Source organism: Cajanus cajan, chromosome 4 (assembly GCF_000230855.2).
Source record: "Cajanus cajan strain Asha chromosome 4, NIPB_CcT2T_4, whole genome shotgun sequence".
NCBI lineage: Eukaryota > Viridiplantae > Streptophyta > Magnoliopsida > Fabales > Fabaceae > Cajanus > Cajanus cajan.
The window spans coordinates 11,145,231-11,164,920 of record NC_138520.1 but is presented as its reverse complement, the minus strand read 5'-3'; the positions used below and the strand labels follow the sequence as shown (position 1 = coordinate 11,164,920).

The following is a 19,690-nucleotide window of genomic DNA, read 5'->3' as shown; positions in this document are numbered from 1 at the left end:
AACGTTGTCTATTTTATGATATAATGATAATGGTATTAATTCAACTATATGTATTTGATGTTTTGATGGAATTACTCTAAATTAAGTCTCTCAACATTTTATACTTCTTTTGTACTCTTACCTATGACGTCCATTTTTTAGACACTTTTTTTCTATTTTTTTATTTTCACACAATTGAAGACCTCTCTACCTACTTGGTGGCTATACCTCCTAAAGAAAATCACTTGATGTTAGAGGCAAAAATTATGTCCTTTGGTAGATTTCTATTAGCCCTCAATTCGACAAATCATAGGTCAAACTAAACTAAGCATTAATGTGGCTAAGGGTTTTAAAGTGGGCAGTTGCATGATATGTGGCTTCAATTACCAACAAAAGTGGATCGTGGTACTTGATTTGAGGATCTTCAACATATCATTGACTTTTTATGTGCTAGTCATAATCATAGAGAAGTCATCTCCTCTCTAGGGTCTGTATTGGGAGTTGAGATGTCTTTGGTGAAGTGGTATAGAACCTATCTGGTACATGTGTCGTAGGGTGCTAATACTTTCCCTACACATAGTCAACTCCTGAACCTAAATTTTGTTTTCATAGATCATTCTCATTTTAAAATGTGTTTTCCAATATTTTTCAAATAAAAATATTGGTTGCAACTCTACTTATTTTCAAAATGTATTGTTTTGAGTTTTTGTTGTCCTATAGTGACTTGGTTGCTACAAATACAATTACCAACTTTCTTGGTATTAAAAAAAGTTGTATATCTATCAATTTAGATTTCACTTGTCTAGATTTTTTTCTTTTCTTTTTAAAATCATATGTTTAAACATTTTAAAATAAGTTAGGTTGGTTGGCACAAATGGTTAAGGATCTAGTTCAAGTTTGCATCTCCCATGGCATAGATTAGACACTCCCAAGACCATTAAAATCCTACTTAATGAGCATACCTCCTCAAGGAAGATCTTTTGCACTAGAGGCAAAACTAAGTCCTCTGATGGGACTTTGTGTTAGTCCTAGTTCGACAAGTAAAGTTTTAGGTTAAGCTGAACACTTACTATAACTCTGATTATGCACAAAAGTGAATAATAGTGTTTGATTTGTGGATTGACTCTTTGGCAATAGTCACGAGGGTGTTACATCATTTTTACCCCAAATAATTAAAAGTTGAAAATAATATAAAATTTAATTTAAATTGAAAGTTATTTTAATAATTCTATAAAATTCGTTAACTTTTGTAAAAATAATATTCAGAATTACAAATAAGCTAAGTTGGTTGGCACAAATGGTTAGAAATCTAATTCAAGTTTGCATCTCCTATGACATAGATTAGACACTCCCAAGACCATAAAATCCTACTTGATGAGCATAGCTCCTCAAGGAAGACCTCTCGTGCTAGAGACAAAAATTAAGTCTTCTAATGAGACTTTGTGTTGGTCCTAGTTTAACAAGTAAAGTTTTATATCAAACCAAACACTTAGTGTAACTTTGACAATAATTATGAGGGTGTCATTTCCTTTTTACCCCAAAATAATTAAAAGTTTAAAATAATATAAAATTTAATTAGAATTGAAAGTTATTTTAATAATTTTATAAAATCCGTTAACTTTTTCTAAAAGTAATATTCATAATTACAAATAAACATAATTTGTTTACTACTTTTTAAATCTCTAATAAGTATCTTTAAGAAAATTTAATCAAAATTATTAATTTTTTTATTACATTTGCGTATAAAAGATAATCCGTATATCCGTATTTAAAAAATAATCAATAATAAAAATATATAATAATAAATAATTATTTAAAATATAAATTATTATGGAGTAAAATTTATAAATTTTTTTATAATTATAAAAAATGAAACTAAACAAAAAATATATATACACCAAAACTAATTTTTTTATTATAAATATAAATTTATAATATATATAAAAGCACGGGTGTATATATTTTTTTTGATAATTTTATTTTTAAATGATAAAAAATATTAATAAAAAAAATTAAAATCTGATAAATATTAAATATTTTTATTAAATAAAATATAAAATGAAAAAAGTGTTCCTATTTCTCATTCTCCAAAAACAAAGAAAAAAATCAAAGTAGTACTTATTCCCTAGTTTAACATTGCCACGTTAGTCTTATTTGATTGTGATGACGACGCAATTAGTGGAGAGTGGAGAGTGTGAGGAAAGAAAAGCGCTCCAAAGAAGGGAAGCCCCGCCACGTGTGAATGGAAGCGAAAAAGCCATTGATTTTCCTTTTTTTTTATATTTTCAATTTCAGATTGAGGGCTAGTACTAGTAGTTGCGTAGACTTGTATTGTAGGCCCACCTTCTCTTATTTATTTCAACATCGATCATAAAATCCAAAGTAAACTCTAGCTTAACCACTAAGCACACTTCCCAATCCACCATGTCGTTTCCCTTCAACCACCACCACCACAGCCACCACCACCGCCGCGACGACGACGACGAACGACCCTCCGTTTACCCTCCCCCGGGAAACTCCTTCATCGACCCTCCTCAGCCTCAGCCACCCTTCTTCGGCGCCCCCCCGCCGGAGACTCACGTGTTCCATACCTCTCACGTGTCGTCGGACTTCAATTACTCCGCTCCCCCTCCTCCGGGGCCTCCTCCGCCTCACCATCACGAACCCGATCACTCCTTCGGCCACGGTTACGCCCCTGCTCCCGCTGCACCTGATTACTCCCCCTACGGCACCTCCGTGCGCCACGTGTCCCACGAGAGCCACCACCACACCCCCCATTTCCCTGTCTCTTCTCACAACGCTCCCGCCGCCACCGTTCACCACGTCAGCCACGAGGTGAACACCGCCGTCTCCGCCAAACCCACCGTCAGGGTTTTCACCAAAGCAGCGCCCAATTTCTCTCTCACCATTCGTCGTGGCGAAGTCATCCTCGCTCCCTCCGATCCCACCAACCACTACCAGGTAACATCATCTCATGTCATATCATGTCATTTTTTTTTTATTTCTTTGTAATGATTTTATTTATGTCCGAGATCTCGCTTAACTTTGAAATAGATATGGCTATTAGATATGTAATCCCTTAAAATATGTGAGGTTGAGTTAAACTTGGACTATATTCTTAAGAATTTATTTTATTTAATTTATTGAATGCAGCATTGGTATAAGGATGAGAAGTACAGCACGAGGGTGAAGGATGAAGAGGGCTGCCCTGCTTTCTCTTTGATCAACAAGGCAACTGGTGAGGCCTTGAAGCACTCCATCGGAGCCACTCGTCCTGTAAGATCGCTTTCTCCACTTTTACTTATTGATTGCAAAATGCTAAGTGATTCTCTTTTATATATATATATATATATATATATGATCGTGCTTGCTATGCTGGTTTTTCAATTAGGATTCTGGGATGAGAATTTTTGTTCCTCAGAATTGTGTGTTGTTTGAATGATCCTAATGGGTGATCAACAATATTGCCGTGTTACGTTTTAGTGTTCGTGATTCAACTTTGTGTATGGGGTGGCATTGGAAGGACGTGTTTGGATATTTCCCAGTTCCCATTTGAATTGGAATGTAATAATCCCCAAGGTCGGCCTAGTGATGAAGTCCTAAGTTCGAATGCTGTTGCCTTTTTATTGTAATTTTTACTTATAGAAAAAGTTGATTTGGAATGTCTTGGATTAGTGCACACGCGCACAGTTGGATGAAGATCAGGCGGTTTATATTTCAAATGCAAATTTTAAGTTTGACTTACGAGATAAAAGATGATCTGTCTGATTTTCATCTAGCGGGTTACAATTAGCTGAATGCTTGAATGTGTTAAATTACTGACTAGGTGATGTCTGTTGCAGCAAGTGGATGCCAATCTGTAATATTGATGTTCTGTTCATAAGCATGATGGCTTTGCTATCTTTTCTGTTCCAAATAAAATAAAGAAAAATGGCTAATGTGCACCCCAAGAATGGAGTGTATTGGGAAAGGTAGAGACGGATAGAAAGAAAAATAAGTGATGGATGTGTTCAATGATGTAATGCGAAATAAGAAGTGATAGAAAGAAATATGGTGTAAAATTGAGATGGAAGAGAAAGTGGGTATATGATGATGATAATAATATCTCTAAAATCAAATGATGCATGAGGGCCCATATCAATAGTTTTATAATGACTTGCTTTATGCTTTTTAGATAAAGTTGCCTTTGTTGTGTTGTTTTGATCTGCAAATTATCAAGCTTTTTGTTGCATTGGGATACCGGTAGCCTCTTGGGATAACCTTTTATTGGTTTATCTTCTCCTTTCCACCGTCATGGTTGACGTGAATAAAAAAAATGGGTTCAAACTTAAAAGTCAATAATAATGAAAGTGTAATCAAGAGCAACGGTAAAATGATCTTGGGATCATTTTTTTTATTAATTTACTTTCTTTGGCAAGTCATCTCAAGTATTATTATTATTGTTAGTGCTTTCTTTGGCATGTGGCATGTGGCATGTCAGGACCTTGGATTGAGGTCAACATCAACATGATCCCTGACCTTTAAGCTATTATATAACAAAAACAATGTGTGAATATATCTTTCTTTGTTTGTCAATTTGATCTTTCAATAATGTGCTATGCATATTACTATAGATTCTGGAATTTTATGGTTGAGTTCACATGTCATTACTTTTTTGCTTGTCGTTCTTCCCATAATTTGCTTCATTGATGGAAACTTGATAATGGGAAGTGTTTGCTAGAAGGGGAAATATCCTTTTGGTTGGGACAAAAATACAATTTTATATAACATTGTCTTGTCTTTGGTAATTTGTTATTTACATGAGAATTTTTTTATGATATCGATGTAGGTTCGGCTGATACCTTACAAATCAGATTATCTTGATGAGTCTATTCTGTGGACTGAGAGCCGGGACTTGGGTGATGGGCACAGAACTATAAGAATGGTCAATAATATTCGTCTTAATGTGGATGCTTTTCATGGTGACAAGAATTCTGGAGGTGTGCATGATGGCACTTCAATAGTCCTCTGGGAGTGGAACAAAGGTGATAACCAGCTGTGGAAGATCGTACCCTATTGTAAGTTTTCTATCCATAGCATAAATTAGATTCTTAGCAAATGTCTATCATGTTTATTCGTTTTCAAGATGCCATATAAAGGCCTAATAATTCAAAAACATTATTATCCAACAATAAAGAAGTTTGTATCTAAAGGGATAATAATTCAAGACTAATATTTGTCTGAAGAGTCTATCCTATGATGTTATAAATGTGTCTATGGTTTGACGTCTTTGATCCATGTTATATCGAATAATAAATAGTTGACATACTTTTTAGATGACAACGTGCCTGAAAATTTGACAAAATCATTTCTTCCCATTTCTTTTTTTCTTTTCCCAAATAATGAAATATTGTTACTGAATCTTCATACATCTGAACGATTATGCTAAATGCAGGAGTACAAGTGGCTTAGAAGATGCATCAAGTTGAGAGGACTGTTGGCACTTCTATTTGAGTGGTTTGGATTGTGCTCGTATGTTTTTACATACGGGTGTTGTCTAGAGTGTGAATGGTGTGTAGTGCATTTACTGATACCCAGGCAACCAGCATTTTTCAATAGAATAAGTGTTTATCTATTACATAACATACAAGTGACACTTGTTATTGTGCTGATTTCCGTATATTATTGGTATGCAGTTTATGTGCCTCTTTATATCATAATGTGATTCAGTGTGAACAATTACTGCTGCCTGTTCATACATCTTTCACTGATGCCTGTTTGTTACCGTTTATGTGCATCTTTCAGTTTTCGATAAGGTATTTTTAGGATTTTTATTTTCATCAACTCATGTGAAATATATAACTCTTTATTTATAATTTTAATTAATTTTTTTTATACATTATTACTTTAATTTAATTTAAATTTTAAGTTTGTTATATTATATTAAATTGAAAATATATTTTCTTTCATAAACTGTACTGTAGTAATTTTTAATCTTAGCCAATTTGAATATGATTTTGATTTTTAAATTTTGAATTTTAAGACATTAATGTGTTTTTAATTTGAATAAGTTGTTTTCAATTTTAAAATTTATTTTTTTTATCTATTTTTGTCTAATAAAATAAAATATTTATTATTTAAAATATAAACTTTTAAACCTAACTGAAAATACATTAGTTTATAGTTTCTTTTCAAACCATAAATGATGTAATTGAGTGGTTGAATTCATATTTGCGGATAATGTTGAAAATATTTGAGATTGTAAACCATTTGTACAAGGTTAAACTAAAAAGAAAGTATTCAACTCATTATTTTATAATCTATTTTGATGTGTACTACTGAGAATACCTGGTGACAAGAAAAAAGTTAACTGTCTGGCTTATATAGTTTAGACACATGCGAAGTTTGTGACGTTGTGCTAAATTTGATATTTTATGCTGTCTTTTGTTAATATGAGAGAATCAAATTCAGTGTTAAAAGAGTTTAAATAACTCACTTAGGGTGTATTTGAATACTCATCTACATACATTTCCATGCACTCAAACGGAAAAGCACGAGTGTGAGTGGATTGAGTTGAATGTACATTTGACTTTTTCAAATGATAAAACAAACATGCACTTACCTGCTCATTTAATTGAACTAAATTCCTAGATTATATGCCGTATTAAAGTTGTAATTATTCATTAGCATTCCCTCCAAATTTCTTATTTAGACTCACTTGATTATATACATGTGCAATGATGTTAATTTTAGGCTTAATTGTGTTTTTAATCTTTCAAGTACTGCAATTGTGTAATTTTGGTCCCCAAAGTTTTAATCGGATAATTTTAATCCTTGAGGATTGTAATTGTGCAATTTTGGTCCTTCAATTTTTAATTGAACAATTTCAGTTCCTCAAATATTACAATTGTGTTATTTTAGTCTCTTCCATTAAAAATTTAATAATTTTAATATATATATATATATATATATATATATATACATACAATAATTTAAAATTATACAATTATTTGTCTATTCAAGTTAATGTATATTATAATTTTCGTTAATGTATCAAATGATATATATTTATTACTATTAAATAAATAAAATCTATATATTATTATTTTTATAATAATACTGATAAATTAATATCAATAATATTATTATTATATTTATAAATAAACTAATAACTTGATAAATATTTATATATTAATATATTTTTACAAAAATACAAGTATATTAATTAAAAATATACACATCTTATCTAATATATTTATATTTTTGCAAAAGTATATTAATATGTACTAAGTTATATTTATCAAATTATTAGTTTATCTATAAATATACTAAAATTATTATTGATATTAATTTATCAATAATATTAAAACATTAATAATATATAAATTTTATTTATTTAGTAATAATAAATATATATCATTTAAAATATTAATAAAAATTATAATATACGTTAACTTAAATAAATAAACAATTATATAATTTTAAAATATTATATATATATATATAAATTTTAAAATTATTAAATTTTTAATGAGAAAGAACAAAATTACACAATTATGATATTTGAAAGATTGAAATTGTTCAATTAAAAATTAAGAGACTAAAATCGCACTATTGCAATCTTTTAATGACTAAAATTCCTCAATTTAAATCTTGAGGATCAAAATTGCACAATTGCAATACTTGATGAATCAAAAATGCAATTAAGCCTTAATTTTACAATCTATATCGTTTTGGTAAAGCATGGTATGAAGGTTAGAGTTTAAACATCGTAAAAATATATGGTAACCCGTGCAAGCGTGTTATGAAAAAAAACATTAATTCGATTAGTATGCATAATCAAACTAATTTAGATATAATTTGGTTACATGAGGAAATCATATTAGTGACTAAGAAACATTGCAGAAACTATAATAGTGTGTTTGGATGAGAAATTTTACAAATTCAAGAAATTTTAAATTCTTGGTATTTGAATTACTTTGATTTCAATTTCTATCATTCTTAAAATATTTTGTTTGGATGAGTCAATTTAAATTTCTTAAATTTTAAATTGTTAGGTTGAATATGATAATTTTATTCCATCATAGTAAAATTGATTTTAAAAATATATTTATATGTTGAGATTTTTAAATTAAATTTTATAAAAATAAATATTAATCCATTTTTAAATATTTAATAATTTTAAAAATTAATATTAGATAATGTTTAACAATTTTAAAAATATTTTTGAATATCCAAAATAATTAAAAGAATGAAGAGATAAGATAAAATATATAAGTGAAATAAGAAAAACAAATATGAGGAATTTCAAATTCTCCTATTTTTGGGAAAATTTGAAATTCTACTATTTTAAGGAATTTGACAAATGCTTGAATTTCAAATTCTTTGTAAATTCATCATCCAAACAAAGCATTTCACCTCAAGGAATTTGAAATTCTTCAAATAAATGAATTACCCTATATAAATTCCTCATCCAAACACACCATAAAAGTAATTGATTTATTGTCTATAAGAGTTACTAACGTCCAAGACTTTTTTTGTATTTATTTAATATGAAAAATATAAAAAATAATAATAATAAATTTCAGTTATTTATCTATTAATAGATTCTTCACGGGTTTAAAAATCAAAATTTTTGACTTAATTCGTACTTAAACGAAGTTGGGTTGAGTTTGACTAAAATATTAAAAAGAAAAATCAAACCAAAATAATTAGATCAGTTCATGTGAATGAGTTACTTGTATCCGTAAACACTTCTACGTAGTAGAGAATGATCATCACCCGTAGCTTCTGTTTCCTCCTTCATGTAACTAGGAGAGTGATTTTTTCTTTTTTTTCCTTTATAGTGAGATTTTTTTTCCCCCTTTTGCACCATCTTTCTCATTTTTTTTTCAAGCACCTTCATCTCTTTTTCTTTTCTAACTTTTTAATTTCTTTGTTTGTTGGTGACACTCTTCATGTCTTTATCTCTTTCAAAAATATTAACAACACATTTTTTAGTACATTTTTTTAAATACTCTTTATTTAATTGGTTAAATTTTATTAAAAAATATATAATTTGGTGGGTGCATATTTTATTTATTGACTCTCTCTCTTCCTCCCCTAATTATGTAGTTTTCAATAAATTATAATCAATAAAGTGAATGTGTTGTTAAAATTTCTCTTTTAACTTTTTTCCTTCACTTTTCAACAAAACTTGTTAAGCATATGTAATCATATCCAACCAATTTGAAATACTCTATTTAAATTTGTTATCCTTATGTGAGTTCTGCTAATTGCACAACACTGTGTTGTAGGTTATTTTGAGTTACATCACGATTTGAGTTACTTAGGGTCATCTTGATTTTAATTGCTATTGGAAAAGAAATAATAAGGGAAAGAAACAAAATTGTGATTTTTTTTAAAAGATTTATTTGGTTTCAGAAAATATTTTCTATTTCCATTTTCAGAAAATAATTTTCATTTTTTATTTTGAAATTTAGAAAATGTTTTTGGTCTAACTATTTTCAATAAAATTTCATAAAATATCTTTATAGGAACTTTACAATCTCAGTAAAAAAAAACTTTACAATCAAAGTTTTAATGATAAATCTACTTCTATATATTAAATAAAAATGACTATATTATGCTATAGTATTTTTAATAATTTTTATAAATTTTTTATTTAATTTAATTTTTATTTATAACTTAATTTTTAATATTTTTAAAATATTATCAATAATTAAAAGTAATATCATGTTACAATATAAATTATTTATCATAAATTTAAAATATAATTTACATATTTTAAAAAAATTATTTATATAAAAATATTTTAGTATTCAAATATATTATTTATTTATATATATAATTTATTATAAGTTTTAATCAAATATAATAAATATATAGTATGTGCATTGTAAATGATAAAATACAAATTCATAATATATATGTTTAATAATACAAAAGTCATTGTATTATTTATCAACAATAAATAAATAAATCGATCCTTTATTAAGTAAAGTTAGATGCGTCGGGGAAAATTTTCCCATCTTAAAAGATCGCATAAAATAAGGGTAATTTAGTAATTTAAGTTGCATTAAATTAAAAAGTCTAAACCTATTAAAAAAAACCTAACCAAACACCTTTTAGAAATTGCACCTCCTTTAAAAACCTAAATTATTATAATTGCTTCTTTTCTCTCATGTTTTGTTTAGCTGGCCTTTCATTTTCTTTTGTTGAATCATCTGTTACATTTCTATTAAGATGACATTTCATTTTTTTTTATTTTTTCTCACCATTCTCTCCCAAGTTCCTTTCTAATAATCATTCATTCTCCCACATTGCGAAGAAAATTGGGGGAGGTAATTTTCTTTGTGAAGAATCTGTGTGGCAAGACAGTACTTAAACAGATGTATAATGATTTGACAGATAACTACACTTATTATAATATAGTCATTAAGTAGTAAAAAAATATAAACATTTTCTTGTAATACCTAGTTGTATAAATATTAAATCTAATATAATATGTATTTATATAATATTTATGGATTAAAAACACAAGTATATTATATCATTAATATTATTATACATAAAATAAAGGAAAATTTTGTAAACTTGATTACATATAGTTAGTTTATAATTATATTACATATTAAACTAAAAATATTTACAATAATTTACATAATTAAAACTAATTATTTCTTACACATCTATTACAATATTTATATATTAGGTTGATATAAGTTCACTATAGGATTAATGTGGTTCGTCGGAGGTAGGAAAAAGGTAACCACTGTCGGTCCATCAATAACTGTAGGAATTTACTGAGTAGGAAAAAATGTAAAAGTTGACAGTGTCACTCCTTGAAAAGTAACCGAATTAGCGACAGCATCAACACTCCAAGTGGTTCCCGAAAATACCGCGAATATGATAGAAGAGAAAGTCCCTGGAAGTGCTGGTAGGTGATGGAAACATGCCAAGGCTAAGGAGACCAAGGGGTGATACATTAAAGGAACCAAGAGGAATGAGATGATTTTGAAGACCTTGCATATGTTTGTAAATATAGTAGTTACGTACTTGTATAGGTTTATTTTGCCTTTGTATTTGTGAGACACTTTGTTTCCTTTTATAGATCAATGTATAGTGAATTTAGAGTAGGTTCTTTGGAGCCTTTTACTCCATTTGACCTTGTATTAAAGGTCATCCATTTTTACATTTTTCAGTAGTAGAAGTGAGGTGGTAAATAGCAAGGCATGAGGGTGTGAATAGCAATTGGGCCAGAATTGGGCCTAGGCAAAATTTTACATATTAGACTTGTTTTGCTCCATATTTTTCAAGGAATTGATTTAGCTAGGTCTCACCATCATTGGGTGAACCTAACTAAACCAAATCCAAAATCATTGAAACGGATTTAATGAGCAAACAAGCCCAAGGCCGCCTAGCCTTCGCCTTTGGTCGAATTGCTTCTTGAACCTTGGTGCCTTAGGAAGCTTGTGCTACAAGCTTCTAACTTAGCTTGCTTCCCAAGCAAGCTAAGATAGAAGCTTGCTCCACAAGCCTCCTAAACTAGAGTGGACGGTCAAGTAAAGCCAACCATGGTTAAGCTTAGCTTGCTCCACAAGCTACCTACTTCTATAAATTCCTAAACCTATCATTTGTACACACTTTTGGATTAATGAAATCAGAATTTTCTCAAATTCTCTCCTCCAAGAGTCCTCAAAATCGTGGAGAATCACCTTCTCCTTAAGAACTCCACAAAGGAATTCCTCATTTGTGCTTGGTTCCTCAAGTTTCTTATTCTTCAAGGAAGAAACTGAACCTCTCTTAAGTTGCTTCTTCAAGCTTTGAAGCTTGAGTTTGATGCTTCTGCCATTGTTGTCAAGGACCATAAGAGAAGAAAGGACATGGAAGGTGGAGCTTGAAGGAGAATACCAATCACTCTTCAAGTAGTTCTATTAGTAGGTCCATCTATTTTTTTTATAATTAATTAAATATTTAAACAAGAAACAAAAGGAGTGAGAACAAATATCTAATAAATATCAATAATTAAATAATATGCATAGAAATATTTATAACTAATACTAATAAATACATATTAATTCTTCTCGATATAAAAATTTGAATTATACTTGAAGTGACTAGTCAGGATAAATGAGCATTATAAAAATAATTAACTAAAGGTTATTTTACCTTAAATCCTTACTCATTTAAATCCCCAAGGTTAAACCTCCAACTACAAATTAATTCAAACTTCTATTCTTATGGCCATAGTATAATATTTTTTTTCTTTATAAAATGCATAATGATAAAATGAGTTTAAGATATTTTAACAAAACTATATTATAGTTACCACTAACATAAAATTTCTTGAACTAAATTACGTAAATGAAATGTATTAAGGAATATTAATTAAATAAATGACATTGATAAATATCATAAAATAATTGAACAACACAAATTAAAAATACCTTATTAATTATTAAGAATAAAAATTATTATAGATTAAACAAATAAATGAGGTTAGAGACACCTCACTAAATAAATACATACAAAATATAACATAATTAAATAAACATAGTAGCAAATAAAATTTTAAAAAAAATTAAATACCCCTCCCCCTTACCTTAATATTGCTTGTATATTTTTCTTTTTCTCTCTTTTTTTTTCTCTCTGTAACATTGTTAAAAAAAAAAAAAAAAAAAAAAAAAAGAGAAGAGGCTGATTCAGTAGCCCAGAACGGGCCGTTCCCAAACTGGAACGGGCCGTTCCAAGCTACTGAATTGAACTACATATTGTAGTTGAGAACGGGCCGTTCTGACAAGGAGAACGGACCGTTCTGGAGGGAGAACGGACTGTTCTGGAGGGAGAACGGGCCGTTCCGGAGGTAGAATGGGCCGTTCCGGATGAGTACCGGAACGGGCCGTTCTGATTTCAGAACCGGCCGTTCTGGGCGTTAATTTTGTGCGTGATTTGGGAGTTCGGAACGGGCCGTTCCGAACTCGGTACGGGCCGTTCTGGGCCAATCCGAAAGTCTATAAATAGGGGGTTGGGGGCCTTCAGGAGTTTTGGAGTTTTTAGAGAGAAGTTTTAGAGAGAAGGTCTCTGGGTCAGTGAGCTCCTTTCTCTCCCAAATTTCTCTGTTTGACTCCTTTTCTCCTCTAGATCACTAACTCCTTCTGACTTTTCTTGAAATTCAGATTAGAAAGCTTGTTTTGGGAGGACTGAAGTTCCGAGTTGAGCCTCGAGGGGAAATTCTACTTTTGTTCAGTCTTTGACTATCTGAGCCAATCTTCAGGTAAGGGAAGCTAGAATGTTTGTTATTTAAGTTGCATGTGAGTTTAGAAACTCAATTGATGCATGAAAGTTGAGGATCCATGGCTGGATCGGAGAATTCGCTAATTGTTCAAAGTCTTGGAAAAAAATGGGGTTTCTAGTGAATTTGATGCATCAGATGGGTGCATGTTGATTCTAGGTTTATTTAAGTTGTATGGAGCCTATGTATTGTGTTTTGTGTTTGCATGTGACTGGATTTGTTGGTTTGGATGAAAGTTTCTGAATTCTCTGACTGGGATTAGACTAGGCGCAGGTTGAGTGCGCCAGGCATGGAAGAGCTTAGGGCTCTCAGGTTGGGATTAGGCTGGGCGAGCTCAGGCTACGCCGAGCGTAAATATGTTAAAAGTTAAAATGTTAGATCATATATGTGTGATATATGATGCATGGTGCGGTGTGATTCATATGTATGCTTTGTGATGATACGTATGAATGTTTGAATATGAGTATGACTGTTGATCATAATGGTGGGTAGACCATATATGATGTATGATGCATTATTGCATGTGACGTCTTATGACATGTGTATGATTGTTGATCATGATGGTGGGCAGACCATTATGATGTATGATGCATTATTGCATGTGATGCCTTATGGCATGAGTCTAGCCTAGGACTTGTGTGACACCCTCTACCCCGCATATCATAAATCAATAAATTTAAATAATATAACTTTAATAATCAAACATGTTTAAAGAGTATCACATTTTTAACAAACATAATCAGCGGAAATTACAAAGAAATAAATCTCAAAGTTTTCAAAGTAATTTAAAATAACATTAACAACCTAATCTAATCTTATCTATACCCCGATGTCACATGTCCTATCAGAGCATAGCCCATAAAGAAGCCTAAGCTTCACCACCAACATCCTCAGCCTCATGCTGATAATCACCTGTATAACGGTTAAAGAAAAACAACACAAAGAAAAAGGGAGTGAGAAAACATCTCACTCGGCTCACAGTGTAGGAATATATATACTAGATAGCCAAACACAAACAAAACATATATAACATAGATTAACAATATCACATCTTACTCATTCAAGGCATATCCATTTGTCATATAATATCAAAAGACACATGTATGGACACGGACTACATTTTATCATGCATGTGGCGCCAGTCACTTATCACGTAGTATATTGCCGCTAGCAATACACAAAGAGTAGTCTAGGAGTACATGCCGGGACACAACCTCTGCGCACTCTCACTAGAAGGACATACTACCAGAGTCTCGTCGGGATAGCTAAGCCGCGCAAGATACATCCCATGCACACAATGGGCGAGACTGGGACTTCCAAACCGAGCCATCCCCAAGGACTGATCCCCACAGCTTTTACACTAGGGGGCCTTCTCTGGCGGCGTATTCCATATCGTACCCTTATCACTTTATGCAAATGATGCATGTCAAACAAGACTCTATGTATTCTCATATCACTTTATCACTTTCCATGGTCATTTCTCTTTATCACATTTCATATCTCATTGTCACATTATCACATTATCTATCTCATGGTCAATCATATCTCATGGTCATTTCACATCATATTTCATCATCACATCATATCATTAGAAACATCACATTCACATTATCATATCATATTCATAACTTTCACAATCATAATCTCAACAGAATTTCTATTCATACACACATATTAACCAAGCAATTAGAACATACAAACAATATAACATACAACAAACACAGGATTGGGGGCCAATCCCACTACCCAGCATACAATCCCACACCCAGAGCGAGATTTCTCACTCCCCCCCTTACCTGGATAACAGGCACTGAAACTAAAGAAGAGCTTCCTCCTCTAGGCTCCTTCTACTAGGGTAGAACCACCTCCTATGGATTCCTCTAGGTCTTCAAAGAGAAGAAGAGGAGAAGAAGAGAGTATAAGAGAAGAGAGAATGAGAATTGAGGGATGGTTTGCAATGGAGAAGTGAAGGCCTATTTATAGCCTCCATAACACATTAAAATAATGGAAAATAATGGAAAAATCTTAGACAAAACGAAATGGGATGAGTTGGTGTTGTTAGTGGGATGAGTTGGATGCCATATTCTTTTCCGCACCGATTTTTGACCACCGAATTTGACCTTCTATAAGGCCGAATTTGTGAATGGTTACTTCATGAAAGTTGTAGGGTTTTCTTGTATCTTTCCATAGCCACCAAGTTTGCATTATTTGAACAATCACAGCCCAATTTATTCCCTAAACACCGAGGCTTGCCAATCAGCCCAGCGAGAAACAATTGTATCAATCAAATTCCAATTTTTTACCTTCTATACGACCGAATTTGCAAATGGCTATTTCTTACAAAGTTGTACGTTTTTCTCTTATCTTTCCATTGACACCAATTTTGCATCATTTGGACCACCACAGCCCAAGTTATACCCCAAAAACCGATACTTGTCAGTCAGCCCAGCGAGAAATGGTTCTTAAAAAATTCACAACTATCTAATTAGGTCCAACAACACACATATCTTTCTAAGCATAAATGGAGTGTAAATTATCTACAATTGAAGTAAAATATAACCACCAATTTATGACCAAATACCACATAATAATAATAATAGTAATAATAACCATTTTGAAAACTAGGGTGTTACAATTCTCCCCTCCTTTAAGAAATTTCGTCCTCGAAATTTACCTGAAAACAGGAATGGATAATCTTCTCTCCCCTTGCTTTCTAGTTTCCATATAGCGCCTTCTTCAAAGTTTCCTCCCCAAATAGCCTTGACTAAAAGAATTTCCTTACCTCTTAGTTTCTTTACCCTCTTATCCTCAATCCTCAAAGGTATAGTCTCATAGGTGAGGTTATCCTTTAACTGAATGTTGTTGGATTCCACAATATGAGATGAATGTATTTTCTAGGTTGAGAAACATGAAAGACATCATGAAGATTTGATAGGGATGGAGGTAACGCAATTTGGAAAGCTACATCACCAATTCTCTTAAGGATCTGGTAGGGACCAATGAATCGTAGAGTAAGCTTGCGAGATTTAAGTGCTCTACCAATTCCAGTCCAAGGAGTTACTTTAAGGAATACATGATCTCCTTCTTTAAACTCAAGGTCTTTCCTTCTTTTATCATGGTAGCTCTTCTGCCTACTCTGTGATGCTCTCATTTTCTTTTGGATTGTCCTAACCTTTTCAGTAGTTTGTTGAACTATTTCAATTCCTAATATGGCACTCTCTCCAGATTCTGCCCAACACAAAGGTGTTCTACATCTCCTACCATACAAAGCCTCATAGGGTGCCATCCCAAAATCTAGAGGTGAACCTAGGATCTCTATCCGAAACTATACTAGTAGGAACCCCATGCAACCTTACAATCTCACCTATGTACAACTTGGTTAACCTTTCCAAAGGGTATCTAATGTTAATGGGAATAAAATGGGCAGACTTAGTTAATCTATCCACAATGACCCATATAATCATCCAAGTTCTTCCATGTCCTAGGTAATCCTACTACAAAATCCATCGAGATGCTATCTCATTTCCACACAGGCACATCTAAAGGTTGCAGTAAACCTGAAGGTTTCTGATGTTCTCCCTTAGCCTTCTAACATACTAAGCAAGCATACACAAATTCTTCTATCTTAGGCCACTGGAATATTTTCCTAAGGTCTTGGTACATCTTAGTGGCTCTTAAATGGATGCTAAGAGTACTCTTGTGTCCTCCCTTTAAGATCATCTTTCTAATTTCAAGATTACTAAGCACCCAAATTTATTCTTGCACCTCAAAACAACATCAATTCCAATTTTTTTTTTTTTTTATTATAAATTTTAATCATATTCCTACTAATCTTTTCCACTTGGTTCACTAGAAAAGATTCTAATCTCATCCATTAATTCACTAGTTATTTTCAACCATAGTCAATTCAATGTTCCTAAAGGTAGTCTCACACATCAATCATAAGTCCCTAAATTCTCCAATCAAATCCAATCCTTAAATATATTAGTGATCATCGTAATCAAGGCATCTGTCATAATATTGATATTACTTCTATGATCATCTGTAAAGATCAAGCACCTAAGCATGTTATACATATCAAATCACTAATTTTACTGCTCCATCTTCAACCAATTCAAACCCCTATCCATCACCTTATTCTATAGTCTCATATCTTGTTACCAATATGAATCAACTAATTGTATTTCTCCAATTTATCTCAATGATCCACTTGTTACTCGACTCACACCTAGTTTTTCACCACTAGGAGTAATCTCACAAGTCAGACTTAAATCCCTAAAAAGATCCTTCTTTCTAATCATAAGGAAAAATATAAAGGTTTCCTACTCAAAACATTGGTTACCACAATGGCTTTGGCCAAATAACCAGTAAGATCAAAATCTTATTCCTTAAAAATTTCTAACTATCTCTTTTGGTCAATAGATATTTAAAACTCTTATGATCGCTAAATACCTCAAGCTTAGAATCATATAGGTAATGTCTTCAAATCAAGGTCATGGGTAAGGTAATTCCTTCTCATAAATTCTCAATTTTCTAGAATCATAAGCTACTTATCTGTTCCTTCTTGCATCCACACTCTATCCAATCTTATCTTAGAAACATAACTATGTTCCACAAAAGACTTACTAAAATCTAGTAGTATTAACACTAGTCAATCTTGCCTTAAGAGTTGGAACTACTCTCATACTTACTATCCCACATAAAGACAATACTCCTCTTAGTGAATGTAGTTAAGGGCAAAGCTATCTTAGAAATTCCTTCAATAAATCTCCAATAATAATAAGCTAACATCATAAAACTCTTATCTTCACTAATTGGCTTAGATATCTCCCCACTTAAATACAACTTCTACCTGAGACATATCCATGTTTACCTTAATTGGAATTTACAAGAACTAGAAAACTTATCTTATACAATAAAAATAATAAATAAATCAATCAATCAATCAATAAATAAGATAAAATAAAATAGTAATACTTAACATACAACCGTCTAGAATATATCTCCACCTTCAACTACAATATGATCATATCACACCCTAAGATCAATCTCACTAACCACACGACATTCACCAATTGATCCCTAAGGTAATCTATCCACATATCAACATACATGCTTACTAAATCATATTAGAATACCATCTTTAAACCTTCAAATATACCATCGATAAGCATGTACATGAACAAACTTTATCACATAGCATTATACAACCTTTAAACAACCTCTCAATCCTTATGCAAACACCCCAAAACAAAATCAATTCTTATCCTTGCATTGCCTAACGATTCAAAAATATCATGAAACCATACATATCCCTTCAACAATGTTTAAAGAAAATGATACCTAGAGAGTTATACTTATTCAAATGATCTCAAACCTATCTCAAAATAAAGATAAGAGAATAAGCTACAACTCCTACGAAGACATAGAATTCTAAAAAGATCATCTTCTTAGCTACAAATTTCAAAAACCGCAGCAGATATATTCAGCGCTTATAACTAGACCTTTGATCACCAAAGTAGCTATAACTAGAGTTCTATACCTCCGTTTTACCTGATTCCAGTTCCATTAGAAAGATAACGTCCAAATCTACTACTTTTGTGAAGACCATAAAATCTGATTCTGTCAATATGATACTCATACAGGCACAACAAAATTTTAACGAAAATAATCCCCATATTATACAGCAATAGTGTACTAACATTTCACAAAATACCTCAACCATTCCAAACTCACTCCTTTCCACCTTAAACTCATATTCAAGCTTTCCATTACAATCCTAGACCAAAACAGCTCACATATTTAGTGCAAAGGACTTAGAGAATAATATTCACATATTGCCTAAACCATAAAAGTTAACATGAAGCACCAATACTCAAGGAACGTTTCAACCTCTCATCAAAATATCAAAACTCCAATTCTCAGATACAACCTCCTTGGATTCAATCGCAACTACTATAGATTCCTAAATTTCATTAATCGTAAACTTTTGACAAATTAATGTCTCTCCTAATTCTAAGGTCTCAATAGGCTTTATCCGTACTATTGGTACATAAGCTCACCATACGAGTGATACTACTCAACCACTACTTCTTACGTAAGCAAGAAGTATCAAACAAATAAGCAATTATGAAAAGAGCAATCAAAAATAGCATCATCAAATTATATCATGTCTATCAAACAAATCCTGAGAACACAATGCACACAACATAATCAATCATCATATTAGCACATCAATCAACTCATCACATTATTAATCTACCAAACAAGCATAGTAGACTCATAACTCACGGTCGATTAGATCGACTTGCTCTGATACCACTAAATGTGACACCCTCTACCCCGCATATCATAAATCAATAAATTTAAATAATATAACTTTAATAATCAAACATGTTTAAAGAGTATCACATTTTTAACAAACATAATCAGCGGAAA

General features: G+C 31.5%; 1 protein-coding gene and 1 long non-coding RNA gene across 2 annotated transcripts; one reads left to right on the top strand and one right to left on the bottom strand.

Annotated features, from left to right (window-relative positions):
• The first annotated feature begins 2,338 nt into the window (after window positions 1–2,338).
• LOC109801756 (ricin B-like lectin R40G3) lies at window positions 2,339–5,697 on the top strand. Its single transcript, XM_020362876.3, has 4 exons — window positions 2,339–2,940; window positions 3,133–3,255; window positions 4,808–5,036; window positions 5,414–5,697. Coding segments are annotated over exons 1-4 (891 nt in total). The 5' UTR covers window positions 2,339–2,403; the 3' UTR covers window positions 5,416–5,697.
• Window positions 5,698–12,620: 6,923 nt separating this feature from the next.
• LOC145956698 (uncharacterized) lies at window positions 12,621–19,242 on the bottom strand. The gene is made up of 2 exons (XR_014432936.1): window positions 15,049–19,242; window positions 12,621–14,164 (listed from the first exon to the last, which is right to left on the bottom strand). It is a non-coding gene; the product is annotated as an uncharacterized LOC145956698 (long non-coding RNA).
• Window positions 19,243–19,690: the final 448 nt, after the last annotated feature.

Coding starts and splice junctions, on each gene's coding strand:
- LOC109801756 (XM_020362876.3), top strand. CDS start 2,404: ATGTCGTTTCCCTTCAACCACCACCACCACAGCCACCACCACCGCCGC. Junction 2,941..3,132: donor ATCCCACCAACCACTACCAG/GTAACATCATCT, acceptor TATTGAATGCAG/CATTGGTATAAGGATGAGAA. Junction 3,256..4,807: donor CCATCGGAGCCACTCGTCCT/GTAAGATCGCTT, acceptor ATATCGATGTAG/GTTCGGCTGATACCTTACAA.